We start from the raw sequence: 21,849 nt of genomic DNA on the forward strand, positions 1-21,849 counted from the left end.
ATCATAGGCTAGATGTCTGGTTACTGGTATCAAGAAGTCCATTAAACCTTGATTTCGTGCTATACAAGTCGGGGTTTCTTGCCTGACGTCATGCCCCTTTCGCATTGAATATATATCCTCCCATCGCGGCTTGGAAACACACAAAAGCACATTACAAAATTAGGTTTTCGAAACCAAAATTTTCTTTTTGATTTTAGTGGTGATTTTCGAACAGATTTGTTTCGATTTTTGGAGATTTATTAGGGTTTATCTCACTGCAATTTTAAAAAAAAACTTATTCTCGAGTTTTTACACAAGTGACCCGCAGCCAACTATGGCTCGCGAGTACTCGTGAGTCTGTAAAATACTCGCCGAGTTTTTCAACACTGGTGGTCTTCATTATATCTTGAGTACTAGTGAGATATCCGCTCCATTGAAAGGCATTAATCTCCTTAATCAGTTGAATCTTCTAAGTGTCCAATTTGCAAATGATGCTACTTTGTTTATTTTGACCTTGACCTTGATCTCGGGAATTTCAATAATTTGTTGATCAAACTTCAAGCATCTTGTATTGCCTCCAGTGCTAAGATCGTGGATCATAAATCCATTATCCTTGGATGGAGTGTCAATCCACTCCAAATCAAACTAGACTTGGGGAGGGCAGAACAAAAATCATCAAATACTTTGGGTATACCTTTTTCAGTCAACCCTTTGCTGAAGGATATAAGGAGTTGGTTGTTTGGGAAAATTGAAAATAAAAATGTTAAGTGGCAAACCCACCTAATTTCCTTGGCTAGTCGGCTCCAAGTATGTCAAAAAGTTTTATCCTCCTACAGCATTTTCTATTCATCTGCATGGTTGTTTTGCAACTACCAAATTGAGAAAGTTCAAAAGATGGTTAGAGACTTCCTTTGGTCCAATGGTAAAGGTGGAAAGAAAAGACATATTGTTAGGTGGAATTGGTGTTGGAAAGAAAAGACTTGGGGCTTTTGGTCTTAAGGATCTTAAGTGGTAGGGTATTGCTCTTGCAATGAAGTGAAGTTTAAAATCCTTTGATGGGGAATGAATCGTCAAAAATTCTTGTGAGAAATAATATAGCCATGTCTAAACCAAAAAAGGGCAAGTTTTGGAATGGACTACACCCTCATGATCTGATGTTAGGAAAGCTTGGGAGACTGTTAAACATTTGCATTGGAACAAGGATGCTTTTGCAAGAAATGAAAATGTTTTCATTGCTTTCAAGTCTATCTAGTGGAACCTTCACTAGAACAATAAACCTCTTGCTTTATCACAAGGGTGTTTTTCTTATAAATGGGCTTTGAAAGGAATTAAAAAAATTGGTAATATCATGGAAAATGGTAAACCTAAAAATTGGACCTCCTTGCATTAAGAGTTTAGCATTCCACGTAATCAGAAAAGACCTTTTTCAATTCTTAAGAAGGCAATCTACAGCAGCAAATTTCCTGTTGTGCTTAAATTTAACACTGAATTGTTGGGTAATATAAATTAGACTGATGACTTGGTTCAGGATCCAAGAAAATTTATGGTTTGCTGGTAGACACGAGAGAGAATTTGAAACCATGTTCATGATAATTGGAACCTTAAAATGTCTGGTAATGATTTCTCTCATGTTTTGAGTTCCATGTGGTATCTACTTGTGGTATCTACTTGTTTTAGATGGTTAATTGTGCTTAAAAAGCTGTTTGTTTTCAATGGAGTAGTTCATAATCATTGCTTCCCTATTAATGTGTGAAAACTATGTAATAAAGTTGAGACCTTTGAGCATTTATTTTGTGATTGTCCTTTCTCTTTTAATTATGGCCTTTAATTTTGGGCAGGCAATTAAGTTGGGTGGTAGGGAAGGCTTCAACAAGGCTAAAGTCTTGTTTGGGTTTATCAAAAGCTTGTCGAATGAACTTATTAAATTTTGGTCTCTTCTAACTTGTGAAGTTCTGTGGCATATTTGGAAAGCAAGAAATGATGAAGTATTTCAAGGTAGAAGAAGGCAGCTTGCTGACTCAATTTATTAGCTCATGATTTTTAATATTATGTTGCAGGTTTATTTTATCATGGAGATCCCAAAGAGGATTTTGGATCCTTCTAAAAGAAGGCCTCTCGCTAGTCTACAAGGAGGAGATAGTCAATGTGCACTAATTTCCTCAGGGTTAGAAATAATATTAATGAAAATGAGCTACAATTATTGAAAGAATATATGAAGAGCAATAACATGATGGTGCCTGAAAAAGAAATGAAAGATTCAAATTTTAGCAGAAAGCCCAAGAAACTGGTTATGTGTAAAGTGATAGTCAAAGACCTTAATGAAAAAGATGAAGTAGATCCCATAACTGGCACATACAAAATGGTATCCTTAAGAAGAGAAGAATAAGAATAGGACAAAACTCCCGTCCAAGAGAGGACATCAGGAGTTGGGCTAGGTGACCCAACTCGAAAGAACTAATAATTATAAAGCCCATGTAAGGAAGAACTTTCTGTTAGGCAGAATTTTTAAAGGCAAAACATTTGACTTTGTGACCAAGAAAACCCTCAACAACCATCCCCAAATTCTAAATGACAAAATTATTACACATTTGGTGTGTGAAGTCTAGCAACAAGAATGAAAACTAGAAAACCAAAATCTATTTCATGTGCTAGAATCGCAGCAATAGAAAAAAGCAGGAGCAAACAGGGAAAGGATGTTTGTGTGTTTTCATGCAAGTGCTAAAGCTCCTTGCAAGGTCAATGGAAAAATCCATTTAGTTATTAGGATTGCATTATAAATTTGTACCTACTTAATTTCATCAGGTGTAAGTCTAAACAATCAGTGTAGTTTTGCATTTGTACCAACTTACTTTATTGTAGTTTTGCATTTATAGCTACTTAATTTATTGTACTTTTGCATTTGGATATTTTAATTTTATGTAAAGATTGATATACTTATATAGGTTACTTCATAAAATAAAATAATATTAATATATTAACATTTTAGTAAATTAATATTATTTATTTATCTTCTATTATTTAAATATTATTATATATTTATGATTTTTGTATGGTTTTTATGTTGCCATAACGAGTCCCAAAAAGAAATTTTTCATACTAGCATGCAATATTTATGTATCTGTCCAAGATTCTGATTCTTATTCAACAACTTAGTTTGACACAATACAAAAAAAATGTGCGTGTACAACACAACATAACCTTGATCTCACTCACAAAAGCTGCAATAAGTTTACATGGTATGTCAAAGAATCTTACTCATGGTTAATTAAATCTCATAGGATAGAATTAAATTTGAAAGGGGGAACTCCACTTGTGTACCTAGACACAACATATTACTGTTAGCATACGTATCCGTGAAATATTTTATCCCGCAGCTTACTGTTAATGTAATAATGCTAAATCATATTAGTATCTTGCAACCAGGCCATTTTTTCCTTATGGCAGAATAATAAATATTTGAATAATTAGGACTAGTACTGGTTGTAAAATTAGCGTCAGATTCCACTCCCTTCACCATGGTATAAATTAGAACACCAATATCTTTTGTATCAATTCTATTCCCTTATTTCTTTCTAATAATCAAAAGTTCATTCTGATAATCAAAAGCTACTTTCTAATTCCACTTGTGTTTGTGGTGAATATAGAATTTGCAGAAACAATCCATTTGGGTGTGCAAGTATCCCTATAATTTTGGGTTAAATCTTTATATTACTAATTTGCAAGCATTTTTGGATAAGATGCCGCTATTTTGCAAATCTCTAAATTTGCAGCATAATCACACGATCACACCAGTGACCTGGATCTCACTCACAAAAGCTGCAATAAGTTTTTATGAATGAGGCAGTGTTAATAAAGTAAAGAGAAAAAATTACATGGCATGCGCATTGTCATTAATCAACACTCATAGGATATAATATGCTTTAAAGAGTTAAATATATAATTATAGAAAATGATGAAGGAAAAATAGTTTGGCCTACTTCCTACTTAAAAAGTAAAAGACAAGCAGAAGAAAGAGACAGGAAGTGATTCTCATTGCTTACTCAATAACGCATTTATGAAGGCTGATTTTCCCACATTAGCAGAGCCCTGCAAACAATTGCATCCAGTGTGACAACGTAATAAAGGGAACAAAGCAAATACAGACCTATCCTACTACAATTTCAATATTCTATCAAGAAGATAAAATTATACAGCATTTAAGCCATTCCAAGAAGATCAAACACACCAATTGACAGGGATTGAATATCATATTAAAAATATTTTCAACGAATAGGAGACAATGGGAGCTTGATGCTTCTCCTGAATCTCATAACTATGCTATGTATATGGTAGAGTTGTAGAGATCCAAGTTTATTACAGGTTTGTGTTCATTTTGAGATGAAAAATATTTCTCAGAATTATTCTAGGTTCAAGATCCTTGAATTTAGGAACTGATTATTTTTTGGATTCTTTTCATATCTATTGAAGGAAGAAATATGAAGCACTGAGTAAAACGTATAGCAATGAGTCATTGAGATGAAAATGACAGATAAAACATTCCTCAGGTTTATGTCATGACACGGCTTCAGAGATTATCTTCAGAAACAACATATATATGACTAGAAAAAAAGATAAGATTCCTGAAGTTTTCAATTAATAAAATTCACTTTTGCTGAATAAAACAATCTAGCAACATGAAGAAAAACCCAAGATATTAACCAAACTAGAGAGAACAGATACCCTTGAAGTTTACTTTCTTAGGTGAAACAATCTTCTCATGATCACTGTTAAGCTCATACTACAACTCAAGAAAATGAAGTCTCTATAAACAATCAGTCAAAAAATATATGGAATTGTAGTACACATACGAAATTTTTCATATTGAGACATCCTTTGAATCAAAATCTTAAAAGTTCTTATGTTGTGACCCACACTTGAACTCTTTCATGATCATCAATGTCATTTTTGCTGTCTGTAGTCAGTGGCTTCCCAGCATCAAGAAAAGGAGCTTTCCAACACATCTGGCAAGGCAAACATTGAAGCTTGGACAGGGGAGAAAAGGAAAACAATTTGTTTAGGAATGAAAAAATTGTTGGAATTGTTTGCCGTTGTGCCAAAAGCTCGAACTTTCAACACCCGATACAAACACCAGATTTAACCCAATCTAAAGGAGGCAGTTAAGCCATGTCACGAGTCCCCAAGGAGGTGCTGACCGCCAAGTCAACAATCTTCCCCTCAGCACCGACCGAACCTTCAGCACCAACTGAAGGGATACTCGAACTTGTCAGCTAGTGGAAGGTTATGCACCTCAATTAAGGAGCACAAGTTTTGCCAAAAGTAAAAAGAAGCACATCATGGTAACATGGCACATGGTTGACCAAAGAGAAAGACGAGTTAAAAATTGAAAAGATGTTGGCCAATGCAACAAAGTGTGCCACTCCAAAGAGATGAATAAATTAAAAAACTCAAAAGTTGCTGAGCAACATACGAGCACACACCTATGTCCTGGAGTGCAAGCAAGATTCGAAAACCAAAATGTCGGAAAATGCCATGACACACACCCCTCCAACTGAGGAACATAAAGGTCATCAAAAAAGCCACTCAATGAAAGGGCATGCACCAGAATGAAGACAAACAAAAATTAAGTCAATAAAATTTTAAGTTCATACATTGACACATGCTATTGTTAAGGATAACAAATCTTCACAATGAAAAAGTTGCAATCAGCATGCATGCGTGCACCATTGAAGGTATAAAAAAAAATTCATGTAAGATAAAAATGCTATTAAAATATTGTAATGTTTCTTTAATGGTCATCTTAGTTAGTTTAGATCGTTTCTAAATTCGTCGTTAGTTAACAATTGTTTCATTAAGAAACATTGTCTTTGTAAATCTATATAAGGAGCCTTCGTCTCCTTTGTTTAATACATCGATTTACCATAACATGGTATTAGAACAGGTCGATGGGGTTTTTCAAAATTTGGCGAAGCCTCTTCTTGTTTGGAATTTTTTTCATAAATTTGTTTTTCGATATTTTATGAAAATAAAAATCAATGGAGAATTTGTGGGTTTTTGCGAGCGAATTAGCAAGTATTTTTCTCTTGTTTTTCGTTGAGGGTTTTTGTGGTTGTTTCTCTTCTACGCGCCATTTTTGGAGATTCTAGCCCATCTGCGTGCGTTTACTACTCGTGCTCTTGGCAACCCATGACTTCCATGTTTCCGCGCAGGTTTTCCGACAGGTTTCAATTTTGTGATGGCCCTGTGGACGAATTTTCCGCGACTACTTTTGGCGACCTGCACAATTGTGGGTGCGATTTTGTTCTCCGTGCACGCTTCTAGGTTTTTGCGCGTGAGAATTTCGTGTCTGCGACGAATATTTCTTCTGTGATCTCCTGCAACCACTACTTGTGTGACGGCAATATTTTTCCGACAAGGTTTTGTGCGGTCTAGTTTTGTATTGAGATTTTTCTTTTTTGCAGGTTGCATCCTTTTCTCAGCGTTTTTCCCATGCGAAGGGTTCTTTCGCCATTTTTGTTCTACGTGCCCGTTTTGTTTTCTGCGATCTACGTTTTGAGCCACGACCCGTGTGAAATCTATGGCCTTTAAGCCGCGCGATCTCTATGGGTTGTTTATAATTTTTTTCTTTACAAAAAAAAGATTATTGGTGGGTTTTTTTCTAAAAAAATATTCTGGGTTTAAATATTTTTTCCTCAAAAATATTTGGTGGGTTTTTATATTTTTTCTCCTTTAAAAAATTCTAAATGGGTTTTCTGATTTTTTTACCACAAAAAATCATGAGGGTTTTTATAATTTTTTACTCAAAAATTATATTCTAGGTTTTCTAATTTTTTGCCACAAAAACTCATGTGAGGGTTTTTCATGTTTTTCCAACAAAAATGTGGTGTATCGTGTTTGGTTTTGATCGATTTTTCTCCTCTAAAATCATGTTTGGTTTTGATTGATTTTTCTCCTTAAAAATCGTGTCTGGTTTTGATCATTTTTTCTCCTCAAAAATCGTGTTTGGCATTTTTGATTTTGTCCTCAAAAATCATCTGTAATTCACAAAGTTCGCGTGGGATTTTGGTTATTTGGGTTTATAATTTTTTCCTAAATATTATTGGTGCGTTTTACCATTTTTTCCACAAAACGAAGATGTATAATTTCAGCATCCAGGGTTTGGTGATTTTTTCCACAAAAATCATGGTTTCTCATAGCTGTTCTAGATCGCACCTAGAGTTGCTAGGGCAACAGTCTACACAATGGTTTGGAGATTTTCTCCTCAAAATCATGCTTTCAGTTTGAGAAGCTATTCTCGATACTTCTGGCTACAAGGAGGGATAGTTTTGTTGGATGAATCTCAGTTTGTTTTGGTTTTCTTGGTCATTTCCAAAGGTTTTGCAGAATCAGGGAAGGTCTCAACAGCAGGCTCATTTTGCAGAGCATTCTGAAGAGAAAGGGGCAGCTTTCTCTTTGCATTTCTGACCAGAAGGGGGCAGCCTTCTATGCATTTGTGACCAAGAGACCAGCAAATTGTCTTTTGTAGGGTAGTTAGAATGATGGCCATTAAGGGAGGGTATTGAAATATTGTAATATTTCTTTAATGGTCATCTTGGTTAATTTAGATTGTTTCTAAATTCCTCTTCAGTTAACAATTGTCTCATTAAGAAACATCATCTTTGCAAATCTATTTAAGGAGTCTTCGTCTCCTTTGTTTAAGACATCGATTTACCATAACAAATGCAACAGCATGTGCAAGTGTGCACCATAGAGAAGGGAAAAAAAAATCATTAAAATCCAAAAATATGCAAGCCTATATAGGAGTGTGTGCCATGTAAAGGAAGAATGAATTTTGGTTTTAAGTTGAAGCTGTAGGTATGTATAAAGGCACGCACCATAGAACAGCATAACATATTTTTCAAAATAGAAATCTGCAACTACACATATTGGCATGCAACATCATAGGGAGATGACCAAAATATTTAAGTCTAAATAGGCAGCCTGTTCTCCTTAGCAAGGTGGAACAAGTCTACAAGGTTCAAAAGTCATAATTCCATGATCCGGTGCATACATAAACAGATGAAAACTCTCAAAAAGGTTAAAGTTGCAACACCAATAGGTTTTGAGTTTTCAAAAAATGCGAGGCTGCTAGGAGGTGTGCACCATTTAATAGGCTGATCAATTTTCTTCCATACATTTTGGTGTGTGCTCTATAAGAGCAAAACGCATTCCATTTCGGATCTGCTAACGGGCACCCTTAATAAAGTGAGGAAAGTTTTTTCACCAACACAAAAAGGAATTCAATGGCAGCAGAATTTCAGTGCAGAAATGAGAAGACTCTTGTTGGTCTTTCATTTTCAACATCTGCAGATTTTCAGATTGCCAGAGGAATGATTCAGCTGAGGGTCATCATTTCAATTATTTTATTGACAAAACAGCAGGGGCACTTAGGGTATTTAGCAGGGTTTTCTACATTGTGCAGAGTTTTCAATAAATATAATCAGATATTCACACATTTGTAATCGGTGCCTAAGATTTTGAAGCAATTTTCAGTCATCATCCACATCTAATAAAAAGTTGTTCATATTCTCCAATGTAGCTAGGGTTTGGTGTTATAAGACTAGATAGTGACTATTTGCAGACTTTTCCCAGGGTTTTCAGCAGTATTTTACAAAAGACTTTCAGTCATCCACAGGCAAAATAACAGCAGTCATAAGAATGGATTTGTGTAAGTATTTTTCTGACTTTATTGCTGGAAATTTGAAATTATATTAAATATATAGTTAGTTTAGTTGATATATTAATAAATATAAATAAACATATTTAGTAAAGTTATATAATTAAGTATGTTAGTTGTCCAGTGTTTTGGGTAAACAAAGGCTTTATAAAAGCAATATTTGAATATTGTAATGAATGGAAAATTAGTCACTGAAAAATGATAGGATCATACACCATTTTATTATCTGCAATAATGGTATAGTTTCAATTGTTTTCTCTACTAGTTTCAACTGGATATCTGAGCAATGAATATGCCAGGCTTGTAGAATACATATCTGTAAGGTATTATTGCTAGCTAATCACATGCACTAGAATTCGCTGAAGGCAATAGACATGAGAAATGAAATGAGGTGTAGATTTGCTGCACAAATGAACTTGAAAATTGATTGATATTTTCTTAAATCTTGATGTTGAAGTTTTCAAAGGAGACTGCTGCAAATGATAATGTTTTGAGGTTCTGAAAAGTGACATAGAACTTTTCAAGTTGATTGCTGCAAGCTAGAGGAAGTGGTTTTATAGTCTATTTGTTGCACTTTTATGCCACAAGCATCTATTTCCATTGTCACATATATGCATATCGGAAAAAATGTTTAAATTTGTTTTATTTATTTTGAACCTGAAGAAAAGGTCATTGCAATTGCCCAAAAAGGAATTGTAGTTTTTAACTTCTGATAATGGCATTGCAAATTGCTATTTAACTTATCAATCAAGGCATTGAACCTGCAGTTCTCAGAAAAGTTTCAACATAGGCATTGCCAAAAGTTTGGAAAATATGTTTGAAGTTCTTGAATGTTGAATGATGATGAAAACCTTGAAATATGGCAGGGGAGTGTATTGTTTTGAGTATGAAAATTTTTTGATGTTATTGGATCGGACACGTATTCAAGTACAGGATCACGGGTACGGCAAAAAAAAAAAATCCTTGGGTACAGGTACGAGTACGTCCGTGTATATATATATATATATATGTTCAAACATCAAAATTATAAAATATGAATTGTCAATACTGTTAAAATTATAGCATCGACAGATAAAGAATCAACAATGAAATATATCAGTTTACCACCTCACTATTAATTATCATGATCAAATAAAGAATGCTTTCGATCTGCATGAATTAATATCATATTGATTTCATTATCAATCGAGTAATGATCAATCAACATTGCTTACATTGTATATACGTCGAATACCTTTCTTATCGGCATATTAAACATACGTTAGTGACTACTTAACTAATAGTAAGTGACCATTCATAAAACGGTATTCATAATACTGTTTAAGTGCCATCGATGAGGAGGCACGTCTTGAGCGGACATGCCTCCACTTTGTGGAGACATGTCCACTCAAGACATGCCCCCCCGATACAAGTATATATGCAGACCCGATAAGGCAATATTGTGCAATTAAAATCGAACATTCTCAGCCTTGTTTGGACCTGCAAAACACAGTCTTCATTAGAATCATAAATCACATATATTCAGAAATATTAATTACAATCTATCAACTATAAAATCTGAGAGGAGTACAATCTGCATTTACATGGTATCAGAGCCAGGTTAAGGAGGATCCAAGCAGCGATCGAACTTGAGATATTCAGATTTAAATCTAAGTACATCATATTCCTCTATGGCGAGTGTAATCAGATTCAAAGATAGGCCATAAGGAGGAAATAACTTCTCATCATGGAAGTTCACGATTATGATGATATTAAAAGAGAATAAAGTTGAGTCATTTGTGAAAGAAAATAAAGCAGAACCGGAGAATGATCCCGAGAAGACGACATGGATTGAAGGAAATGAAAAGGCCATGAAAATCATAGTTGATGGAGTTAGAGATCATATCGTGCCAATCTTGACAAAACATGAGACCGCATATCATATGTTTAAGTCACTTGAAAGCACATACGAAATAAATAATTCCAGCAGGACCTTGGCTCTAAAGAGAGAAATCAATCATATAAGTATGAACAAAGGAGAATCTATCAACGCATACTTTATGAGAATATCTGCACTAAGGGATCAGCTATCAACACTTGGATACCAGATTGAAAGTAAGGAGCTAACACCTATCGCCTTAGATGGTCTACCAAATTCCTGGGAGACATTTGTTCAAGGCATTAGTACAAGGTCTAAATTTCCAAAGTTTGACCGGCTAAGATCAGACTGCCTTCAAGAGGAATCGAGACAGACAAAGAAAGGATTCAATCAGAAGAACGTAGATGAAGATCTCCATGTCTTGAATGCTAATTCTCACAAGAAAGGAAAGAAGAAGAACTTCAAGAAGAGGAAAAGCCACCATGGGAAGGGTTCATCCAAGAAAGATGTTTCACAAATCCAATGTTTCAAATGCGATCAATATGGGCACTATGCAGTCAGATGTCCTGATAGAACAAAGCAACAAGCATCATTTGCCAAAGTAGGAAAGTCTAAGACAAAGCATGAATCCAAGAAATATGTATTCTACTCTGCACTTTCAAACCAAGTATCAATTAAATCCAACACTTGGGTTATAGATAGTGGATCATCAAGACACATCATTGGGTTCAGGGAACTCTTAGACTCCATGGTAGAAGAAACTGATGAGGAAGTGACAATTGGAGATGACGATACACATCCAGTTAGAGGTGTTGGAACATGTATCATCAAATTGAAGTCCGGTATCTCTATTCAACTCACCGAAGTATTGTTTGTACCAAGTATCAAGAGGAACTTGGTTTCCATATCTGCACTTGAAGACAATGGATATAGGGTTACCTTCATGGATAGTAAAGTGTTGGCATGGCCAAAGAACTCTACTATTAAGAAGGCTCAAACCATAGGTTATAGACAAGGATATCTATATAAATTATGTACTGAGCCAAATCTTGCCCTAATTCATGAAATTGCAGACTAATGAAATATGGCATAGGAAATTAGGACACCTCCATTTCCGTGCCCTATCTTCTATGGAAAAACTAGTCACGGGTTTACCCAAACTCAAACAATATCATTCAGGGGCATGCAAGGGGTGTGCCTTAGGGAAAAACACAAAAGGGTCTTTCCAAAGTAGTTCTAGTAAAACAAATGATGTATAAGAATTAGTCCACTCAGATTTATGTGGACCCATGTCTGTACCTTCTTTAGGGGGTTTCCTATATTATGTAATTTTTGTTGATGACTTCTCTAGAAATACTTGGATCTATTTCCTCAAATGTAAAGAATCTAAGGAGATCCTTAGAAGGTTTAAGGAATTCAAATCCCTTACAGAAAACTCTTTTGGGAGGAAAGTTATAACATTAAGGACAGACAATGGGAGAGAATACACATCAGATTATTTTAAAGAATTTTGTAAAAATGTTGGGATTAAGAGAGTTCACTGTACCCTACAACCCTCAACAAAACGGGGTTGCTGAAAGGAAAAATAGAATCATTGTAGAAGCTGCTAGGGCAATGTTACTTGATCAAAACACAGAAACATCACTTTGGGCAGAAGCCTCTAGTACTATTGTTTACATACAAAACAGATGTCCTCACTCCCATATTGATGACAAAACTCCTGAAGAAGCTTTCACTGGTGTAAAGCCAGACATCAGTCACTTGAGGATATTTGGTTGTCTTGTCTACATTCATGTGCCCAAAGAGAAAAGAACTAAGCTAGAATCTTCTAAGAGAAAAGGTATTTTTGTAGGCTATAGTGAAACCTCCCAAGCTTATAGAATATATGTGCCTGGTCAGAGACAGATTGAACTAAGCACAGATGTAATTTTTGAGGAAGACATAGCTTATAAAAGAGCTAGAAATTCTATTGAGTCAGAAATTCAAACTTCCCCCATAGACCTAGAAGAGGATCCTGCCCCTGAGATTCAGAGGGAGTACCTTGAGGAAGATAGAAATGAAGAACAAATCACATCATTGGAAAATCCTAAGAAGAGACCACTCTGGGCTACTAAGACAATGAAAGAAGCAAAGACTTATGCAGCTCCGTCAGGGACTTTTAGAGAGAGTAAAAGACCTAAGAGATTCTCTAGTTATGTAGCTTTGATGAGTGAATTCATCAAATCAGAACCTGCTAATGTTATAGAAGCTCTCTAGCACCAAGTATGGAAGGATGCCATGACAGAGGACTATCAATCCATCTTGAAAAATAATGTGTGGGAGATAGTACCTAGGCCAAAAGAGAAATTTGTTGTTTCTTCCAAGTGGCTATTCAAAATCAAGCATGTTGCAGATGGCAGTATAGAAAAACACAAAGCAAGATTTGTAGCCAGAGGTTTTTCACAAAATGAGGGAATTGATTATGAAGAAACGTTTGCACCAGTTGCTCGCTATACCTCAGTCAGAGCAGTTCTAACCATTGCAGCAGCCAAAGGATGGAAAGTCCATCAAATGGATGTAAAAACTGCATTCTTAAATGGGACTATTGAAGAAGAGGTCTACTTAGAGCAACCTCAAGGATTCGAGATCCACAATGTAGAGTCACATGTGTGTAAATTGAAGAAAGCCCTGTATGGACTTAAGCAGGCTCCCAGAGCCTGGTATGAAAGAATTGACAGTTACCTCATGGGATTGGTTTCTTGAAAAATGATGCAGACTAAAATCTCTACTTCAAGAAAATCAAAGGTAATATGTTAATATTAATATTATATGTTAATGATCTATTGATTACAGGAGTGGATCACCTTATTGATCAGTGTAAGAAGGATCTAGGCTCAGAGTTTGACATGAAGGACTTAGGTCTATTGCACTACTTCCTTGGATTAGAAGTCTAGCAGAAATCAGATGGCATTATTCTGAATCAAGGGAAGTACACCCTTGATATATTGAAGAGATTTGGAATGATGAATTGTAGATCTATGTCATCTCCCATGGAAACAAATCTTCATAAATTGAAGGAAGCAGCAACAGATTCTCAGTTAGCAGATCCAACTCTCTACAGGCAGATGATTGGATCTTTGATGTACTTGGTCAACACCAGACCAGATATCTGTTATGCTGTGAATGCTTTGAGTCAGTTTATGTGTGAGCCCAAGGAGATACATCTTGTTGCCGTGAAGCATATAATGAGGTACCTTCAAGGCAAAGAACGTAGAGGTAGGCTTGACTGAAGTACTGAGTTTGTTAAGTATCCCCCAAAGGGGAGACTTAACTAACGAAGACGAAGTCAAGCGGGGGGAGGACCTGCCCTGATGGCTGAAGGGAAGGGACCCGGGGGGGGCCCTGACCTGAAGACGAAGGGCCCTTAATTATGGTCTCAAATATGGAAAGGTTGATTTAGATCTTCATGGATTCACAGATTCAAATTGGGCTGGAAGCGTGACCGATCGGAAAAGCACCTCAGGATGTTGCTTCAGTTTAGGATCGGCTATGATATCGTGGATAAGCAGGAAACAATCTTCAGTGGCTCAAAGTTCTACAGAAGCCGAATATATTGCAGCTTCTATGGCTGCAAGAGAAGCAATATGGCTCAGAAAACTGCTTGTGGGATTATTTGGTGAGCCTCTGAAACCTACTATTATCCACTGTGATAATCAGAGTTGTATTAAGCTTTCAGTGAATCTAGTATTTCATGATAGATCTAAGCATATCGAGATTCCTTATCACTATGTGAGAGACATGGTAGAAAGGAATGCAATCCAGTTGGAGTATATCAGTACAAGAGATCAGACAGCAGACATACTTACCAAACCTCTCTCCATAGTGAAAGTTGAACACTTCAGAAAGAGTCTTGGTATGATTGAAATGTAAGTATTATATCTATCTATGCTAATATAAAAGATGTTTAATGTGTAAACTTCTTTTGTCATATATGTGACTCTATGACTTTATGGGCCCCACCCCCTGTGTACATTTCTAAAAGGTGACGATCTTTTAGATAATGAGCACTTGTATTTGACACTATAAGGTGACGATCTTATAATGTTCAGTAGATTGATATCATGTGACTTGATATCATTATTCATGGATTTGTCATGATTTGTTATGGTAGACATTATGTGACTTAATGTCAGTGCACATACCATAACTAGGATATATGAGGAGAATGTAATGTTCTTGAGTGTATTATATCCTTTAGTATCACAAGACATGTGATACTTCATATCATGAGATTAGGCGATAACTCTTATCACGAGTTACGTGATAGCTATTAGTATGGTAATGTACTCTCAGAGTTCATTATAATATTCTTACTCTTTATCTTCCCTAGCTAAGAGGGAGTGTTAAAATTATAGCATCGACAGATAAAGAATTAACAATGAAATATATCAGTTTACCACCTCACTATTAATTATCATGATTGAATAAAGAATGCTTCCGATCTGCATGCATTAATATCATATTGATTTCATTATCAATCGAGTAATGAACGATCAACATTGCTTACATTGTATATACGTTGAATACCTTTCTTATCGGCATATTAAACATATGTTAGTGACTACTTAACTAATAGTAAGTGACCGTTCATAAAACGATATTCATAATACTGTTTAAGTGCCATCGATGAGGAGGCACGTCTTGAGCGGACATGCCTCCACTTTGTGGAGACATGTCCACTCAAGACATGCCCCCCCGATACAAGTATATATGCAGACCCGATAAGGCAATATTGTGCAATTAAAATCGAACATTCTCAGCCTTGTTTGGACCTACAAAACACAGTCTTCATTAGAATCATAAATCACATATATTCAGAAATATTAATTACAATCTATCAACTATCAAATCTGAGAGGAGTACGATCTGCATTTACAAATACCATTATTATAATGATAAAATCCATACAATGTAACTTTCCCATACATAAATGATAAATCCATAATTGCCAATAAATATTCATAATATCGTAAATGTAATATCATATTCATAATTTGCAAAAATGATAATATTCAACTTTCAAGTCTCAAAATGTAATTACACAATGAAAATTCAAATTGCAAGCCATATGGGATTTAATCTCCATATTCATCTTCATGTGAAGCATCAAGCCCAAGCGCAAGGTCATCATTTGGTTCAAATTCAACATCATTTGAACAACAATCCATTGGAATACCACTCCCACTAGCTAGATCTCTCTCAAGTTCCACAGTAGCCTCATCTATAGAGACTTGAGCAAGTTGTGCAACTATAGCATCTAAATCAGCACACTCAAGGGCTAGGTCCCAATTCCTTGTCGAACATACATTATAATTAGGTTACCTATGTGACAATAGACGAAGGTTGGAGTGTATGTAGACCAAATCCTTTGCTTTTTTTGCACCCAAACGATTACACTTGACTGAATGGATGAAAGAGTATGGACTCCAATTCCACTCAACTGAAGAACTTGCAACTTGTTAAAACATAATTATAAATTTATAAATTACAAAATAAAAATATTTTAATATAATAGCATCAAATGGAATTCGAAAACTATAAAAAATAAAAAATAAAAAGATACATGCCTGGGAGAGAAGATTAATTGCAAGAGGCTGCAAGAAAATGGAGCCTTGACCATGTACATACCACCACTTATCAACATCCATCCCATATCTGGCTTGAAGAGCTACAACATCATGATATTTTGTAGATACGAATTGGCCAAACTCCCTCAAGACAATATTTCTAGTCTCCTCATCTGAATATATATTTTTAAAGGCAGCCCTATAGCCAGTAGCAACCTCTACATCTCTATATGGCGACACCCTCCTTGGCGTTGCAAGCATCTCAGCGCTATAAAACTTTGGCATCAAAGCAAATGCTAAGAGATGTAAGGGGATGGTCATCTTGTTCCAACGGTCAACAACAATTTGTTGCACAACTTTGAAAAATGTTTCCGTTAGGTCATTTTCCTTTTTCTTTATTGTTTCTCTCATTTTCTCCACCATGCAATCCATGCCATCATAAATTTCACCCAAACATTGGCAATCAATATTAGCATACCTAATCATGCTCATGATGGGCTCGATGAAACTCAAAACATATTCCACACGATCGCACCATACATCATCAAGGATCAATGCTCTTACTTTTTGAGCTCTTTCTGTGTTGGATTGATTCCATACACTCCACAAGGTGTTGATGACCATAGAACTCAAGGCCTCTCGCACCTTCACAAGTCTTCTTAAGACGAGCATGTAAGATGCAAATTATGTTTCAACAACCTAACATGGCATAAAAAAATACACATCATATATCAATTTTAGAAAATAAAAAATTTAATTTAATTATCTTCGATAACTCCAACTTGGAGAAGGCCCTGAATATGGCTTGTGACATATGATGATTAGTCACAAACATTTGAATCTCCTCGCCCTCTGTGTACACTTGTTTCACCCAATCAATTTGTGTGCCAATCTTTTGCATGATTAAATTGAGTGAGTGGACTGCACATGGTGTCCAAAAAATATGACCATATGTAGCCTCCACTATAGTCCCAACTACCTTACAAGTGTTAGCATTGTCTGTTATGACTTGGACAACATTTTCAAGCCCAACCATATCAATGGATTCTATGAGGATATTAGCAATGAAACTAGCATCTTTCACTTGCCCCTCATGATCCACCACTTTCAAAAGCATCACCCCTTTAGGGCATGATTAATGGTCTATTTTTACAATCTTTCCATCCATCAAAACGATGGACACTTGTTTTCGGCCATGTATCTTTGACGGCTTTCAATTGTGTCTCTATGAAAGCTTTCTCCTTTGCCAATAAGGTGGTTCACACCCTTTCATACCCAAGACAAACATAATCAAAAGGTGTACTACACAGGGTATGCATCATATATCAAAAATAAGGTGATCTAACAATGTTGAAAGGAAGCCCATTGCCATTAATGCATCGAGCAACCCTTTGATCGACAACCTCTCTGATTTCATTTTTTAAGCTAGTATCCAGTGGGCCTCTTTTTCGTGTAACCACAAAATTCTCTGGTTCAGAAGGTGATAGCATTGGCATGAAAGGATGTGGGCTAGTTGGCCTTGTGGAGCCACTACTACTAGAAGGCCTATTCGAGCTTGCCTTGGCAATAGAATGATTAATCTTTGATTTGTTGCTTCTCCTCTAGGCTTCCTCTTGTTCTCTAATATAGTGCATAACTAGAGCTTTTGGTAGCCCTTTGTCATCTGACCCCTCATAAAAATTTATTCCAAGTCCACGGATGAAGCAAAGGTGACCTTTCACTCGATAGTATGAGCTGGTATGCTCTTTGCCACAATGGTTACACCACCAAAGATAACTCCCACCACCAGACATTTGCTTGATCATTGTTGTATAATGCCAATGTGGTGAATCGGCATCAATTTTGAAAGGGTTTTGTTGAGTTCAGCCCTAGGCAACTAAACTAGAGCTTGCACTTGCACTCCCAGACTGAGCCATTATGTAAGAATAATTAACCTAAAATAAAAAAAGGAAAACAACATTATTGAAAAAAATTATTAAAAAAAATTGGCATTATGATCCCCTATTATGCATATAAAAAGTGTAAAAAAATATTCAAAACTTCTTATATAACTTTTTTAAAAAAAACTTGAAACTTTTTAAAAGACTTGAAAAATCTTTAAAAAATTCTTGAAAACTTGGTAAAAAATGAGGATTCACTCACCTTCGATGCCTAAATCTGCCTTCTCCAACGATTCTTAAGCCTTTGATGCGTGTCTCACACCTCCGTAGCCTTCACCTTCGAAGGAAAATGCAACCACCTTCAAAACAAGCTTGGAAGAAAAATGGTGAAAAATGCAAGTGAAATCAGTTAATGAGCAAATAGAAGGTGAAAAATGTCTCATATGAGCAAAATTAGGGGTTCAATTATTTTTAAAAGCAAAAAAATTCTTTTTTAAATTTGGTGGGGTCATTTTTCGCTGCCCAGGTGCATTACCGACACCCAAGTTCTCTGTGGGTCTGGCCTAAGCTAGACCCACAAAGAACCCAGGCTCTGGGAACACACCCAGGTCGAACCCAAGTACGAACCCGGCTCGTACCGGTACCGAAATCCGATGCCCAAGAGAAGGACTCGATAACTTAGTAAAAAGGTTGTTTCTTACTTCTTTTGTTGCCAAAAGAATTATATATGTTAGTTTTGTTGCCTCAATCTCAAGCATTGCCTTAAGATTAATCAGTGGATTTATAAATTATTGAGGTCTAAACAAGGTTGTTGGTTCAAAGCCTACATTGATTTTTTCATGACATCGTTTTTTGCTCTATGAACTAGAGTTTGAAGTTTTTTATTTTTTATGCAATCAAAGTATGTGACATTATTTGTAGTTTTGGAGTAATAGTGTAATGTTATTTTTGGATTACTAGCTATGAAGGAAGTACGAAGTCATTAATGATATTTTGAGGAGGGTTGAAGTAGAAAACCCAAATCTTTTAAGAGATTTTTGAAAATTTCATTGCAAAAGATGCATTTTCAGTTGAATCCAACATCCTCTTATTTCACGGCCTTGACAAATATGCCTAAATGTCTTGATTATGCTGATTGGGCTTTCAAAGCATTTAATGCTACATCTAGCAAGGATTGAGATAGTCATAGAGGATGTTGAAGGACAAAGGAGGTTGGAGAAATTCCACAACTCAATCTAACTTCTCGCTCCATGATGGTAGATTATTTGACAAGCACCACCACATTTGTGTCCCTTCATGGACGAAGGGGGGCCTTCACAATTCTTGGCAATATTTGTGGATAAAGTTACCTGTAAATAGAGTGGAGTGAGCGTATATGCACTTATTTTGTGGATGGTTTAACCTCCAATATGAGGTGAGGTTAGTGTATCTACATTGGTTTGTTCCTATTGTACACAAAGGAGCAATTTAGATCCCACAACACTAGAGGAGAGATACTAACACGTTCAAATGGAAGTGAACTCTTCAAGGAGAGTCGTTTTCTCATTATTTAAGCATTGGAGGAGGTATTTTGACACACTCATAGTAGGGTCGACTCTCAATGGAGAGTTAGCATGGAGGTTGGGATTAGTTCTCTCATGTGGTATAGAGGATTTGTAGAGTTTGACAGTCAAGACATCCATTGATGTGATTTGTTTGGTCAATATTGGGTGAGCAAAGAGATTTGGTGGAGGCATTTCATTAAATCTCCAAATGGGCTGTTGTATTCAGTCCATGCAATGTTCCATCCTTTGCTCAAGTTGATGTAACAAGGGGGTTTATGTTGTAAGTATATTACATCTATAGTTAGTTTAGTTGATAAATAAGTAAATAAATGTTAGTTAAAAAGAATAATGTAGTTAGTAAAATTATATTGTCAAGCGATTTGGGTAGTTGGAAGCTTGCAAAGGTTTTATAAAAGCCAGATTGTAATGAATGAAAAATTAATGGACCAAGAATCATAATATCATACAAAATTATATTTATTGTTGGTTTTCCAACATCTGACCATAGTATTGTCAATAGTTTCAACAATCATAGAAGGATTTGTATGACAGTCTTTGATCACATCATATATAAAACAGCTTTCATATGCTATAGGGTTTCAGTGCATTCACAGTTGCAATTTTCAGTCGAGGTTTGTTAAAGAATCAACAAAAAAGGTTTTCAAGTTCATATCACAGAGATTGTTTGGTGAATAACCCGGGGTTTTAGAACTTCTTCAGAGGGATTGCTATGGTCTTTCGTGTTGGTAAAACCAACTAGCTTATATGTACTTGCATTGCTCAGTGTCTACCTTTAGTTGGACAACACATGCATGGTAGCTGTTGTAAGATTTACTTTCAATCAACAAACATAAAAAACCTCTTGCCTTGAGCTAAAGTGCTGAATCACCTTGTACCCTAGCCAGAGAAATAAAAAGATAAGTTTTTATTTTTAGTTACATTGTATTGCATACTTAAAGATACACCTTTAGTTTTGTTTTCTATTCATGAACCACCCACCAAAACTTACATGGATTGTAAATAGCAAGTACATATTGTTCAAATTAAGTTAAATTTTGTTATAGGGAGCTCCCTGCCTAATTTGAAGAATAGTTCTGCTATACATGTAATGTTTTGTGTTGAATTGAAAGGTGTGAATTAAAATGCCAAAAAAAAAAGAATGCGTTGCTTATTGAATCCTCTCAGGTATTCCTTTTAGTTTTATCTTACCCGGCCAACCTCTCTAAAGAACAAGATTATAAGTGACATTAAATGCCTTAACAAATTTTTGATCATGCATATTCATATTCCTTTAAAATTACCTCTTAAATTGTTTGCACAATATTATTGTGGATATTAGCAACAAATAAATTGCCTAGATCCTCTCCTGTAGAGTTGCATATTATGCCTCGGTTTGATAAGGATCTTTAGATGATTTCAAAATATCTTATCATCAGGCTTAGAATAAGCCTGACCAATTCACACATAAGATGATACATATCACATTTTATAAATCATATAGTGAAACAGAAAATTATATGCTGACTTGTGCACCAGAATAGCCCTTTTGGACTTGCATACCATGAACTTCTGAAACAACTCTAAAGTACAAGCATTTGATTTTGAGATAGGAAGGCTGTTTCTGTCAATGAATGGTAATCAAATGTTCATCATCAAGCTCTACGAGTGAAAAAAGAATGACAGAAATCTCATGACATACAAAGTTCACTTACCAAAACATAAACATCACGCCCCTGCACAAGAAACAATTACAAAACAATAAATATTAATTTTCATATTTGATGTACTAAGATGATTGCATCAAATTTAATTGTTCAGCAATATTTGTTCTGAAATTAATCACATCTATTAAACATTGTCCTTGATCAATCATTTATAACCTGATAGGTCTGAAGTACAAGGAACTGAAAGAGACATTAAAATTCAACTAATAATTCATTACAACTTGCTACCTGTCGGATAAAAAAAAAACAATTGTCTATCATGAGAGGCTATGCACTTACAAAATGACTTACAAACTATGCAATTACATGAAAACAGAAACAGCATATTCTTTGTATTCAAAATTATTGAATTTAGTTGTATATATATCCTATATATCCTCATGTCAAAGAAAATATAAATCAGATTGAATGGCCAAACAAACATTGAGCACCACCCAAAAGCAGATAAACTTAGCGAAATGTAGGTTAAGGTCAAAAACTAATAATAGATCATGTTATAAATGGAACAAATTGTAGTAGTGCAATTGCACAATAGAAATAAACCA

General features: G+C 35.4%; 1 protein-coding gene across 1 annotated transcript in view; it reads right to left on the bottom strand.

Moving 5' to 3' along the window:
• Positions 1–21,849, bottom strand: part of LOC131048132 (putative nitric oxide synthase) — a 132,479-nt gene that overhangs the window by 11,591 nt on the left and 99,039 nt on the right. The window contains exons 6-7 of the mRNA XM_057981995.2: positions 21,293–21,313; positions 4,020–4,065 (exon numbers count right to left, since the gene is read on the bottom strand). Of these exons, the coding sequence (XP_057837978.2) occupies positions 4,020–4,065; positions 21,293–21,313 (67 nt within the window). The remainder of the gene's footprint in view (positions 1–4,019; positions 4,066–21,292; positions 21,314–21,849) is intronic.

The sequence above is a fragment of the Cryptomeria japonica genome, chromosome 1 (genome assembly GCF_030272615.1).
Source record: "Cryptomeria japonica chromosome 1, Sugi_1.0, whole genome shotgun sequence".
Lineage (NCBI taxonomy): Eukaryota > Viridiplantae > Streptophyta > Pinopsida > Cupressales > Cupressaceae > Cryptomeria > Cryptomeria japonica.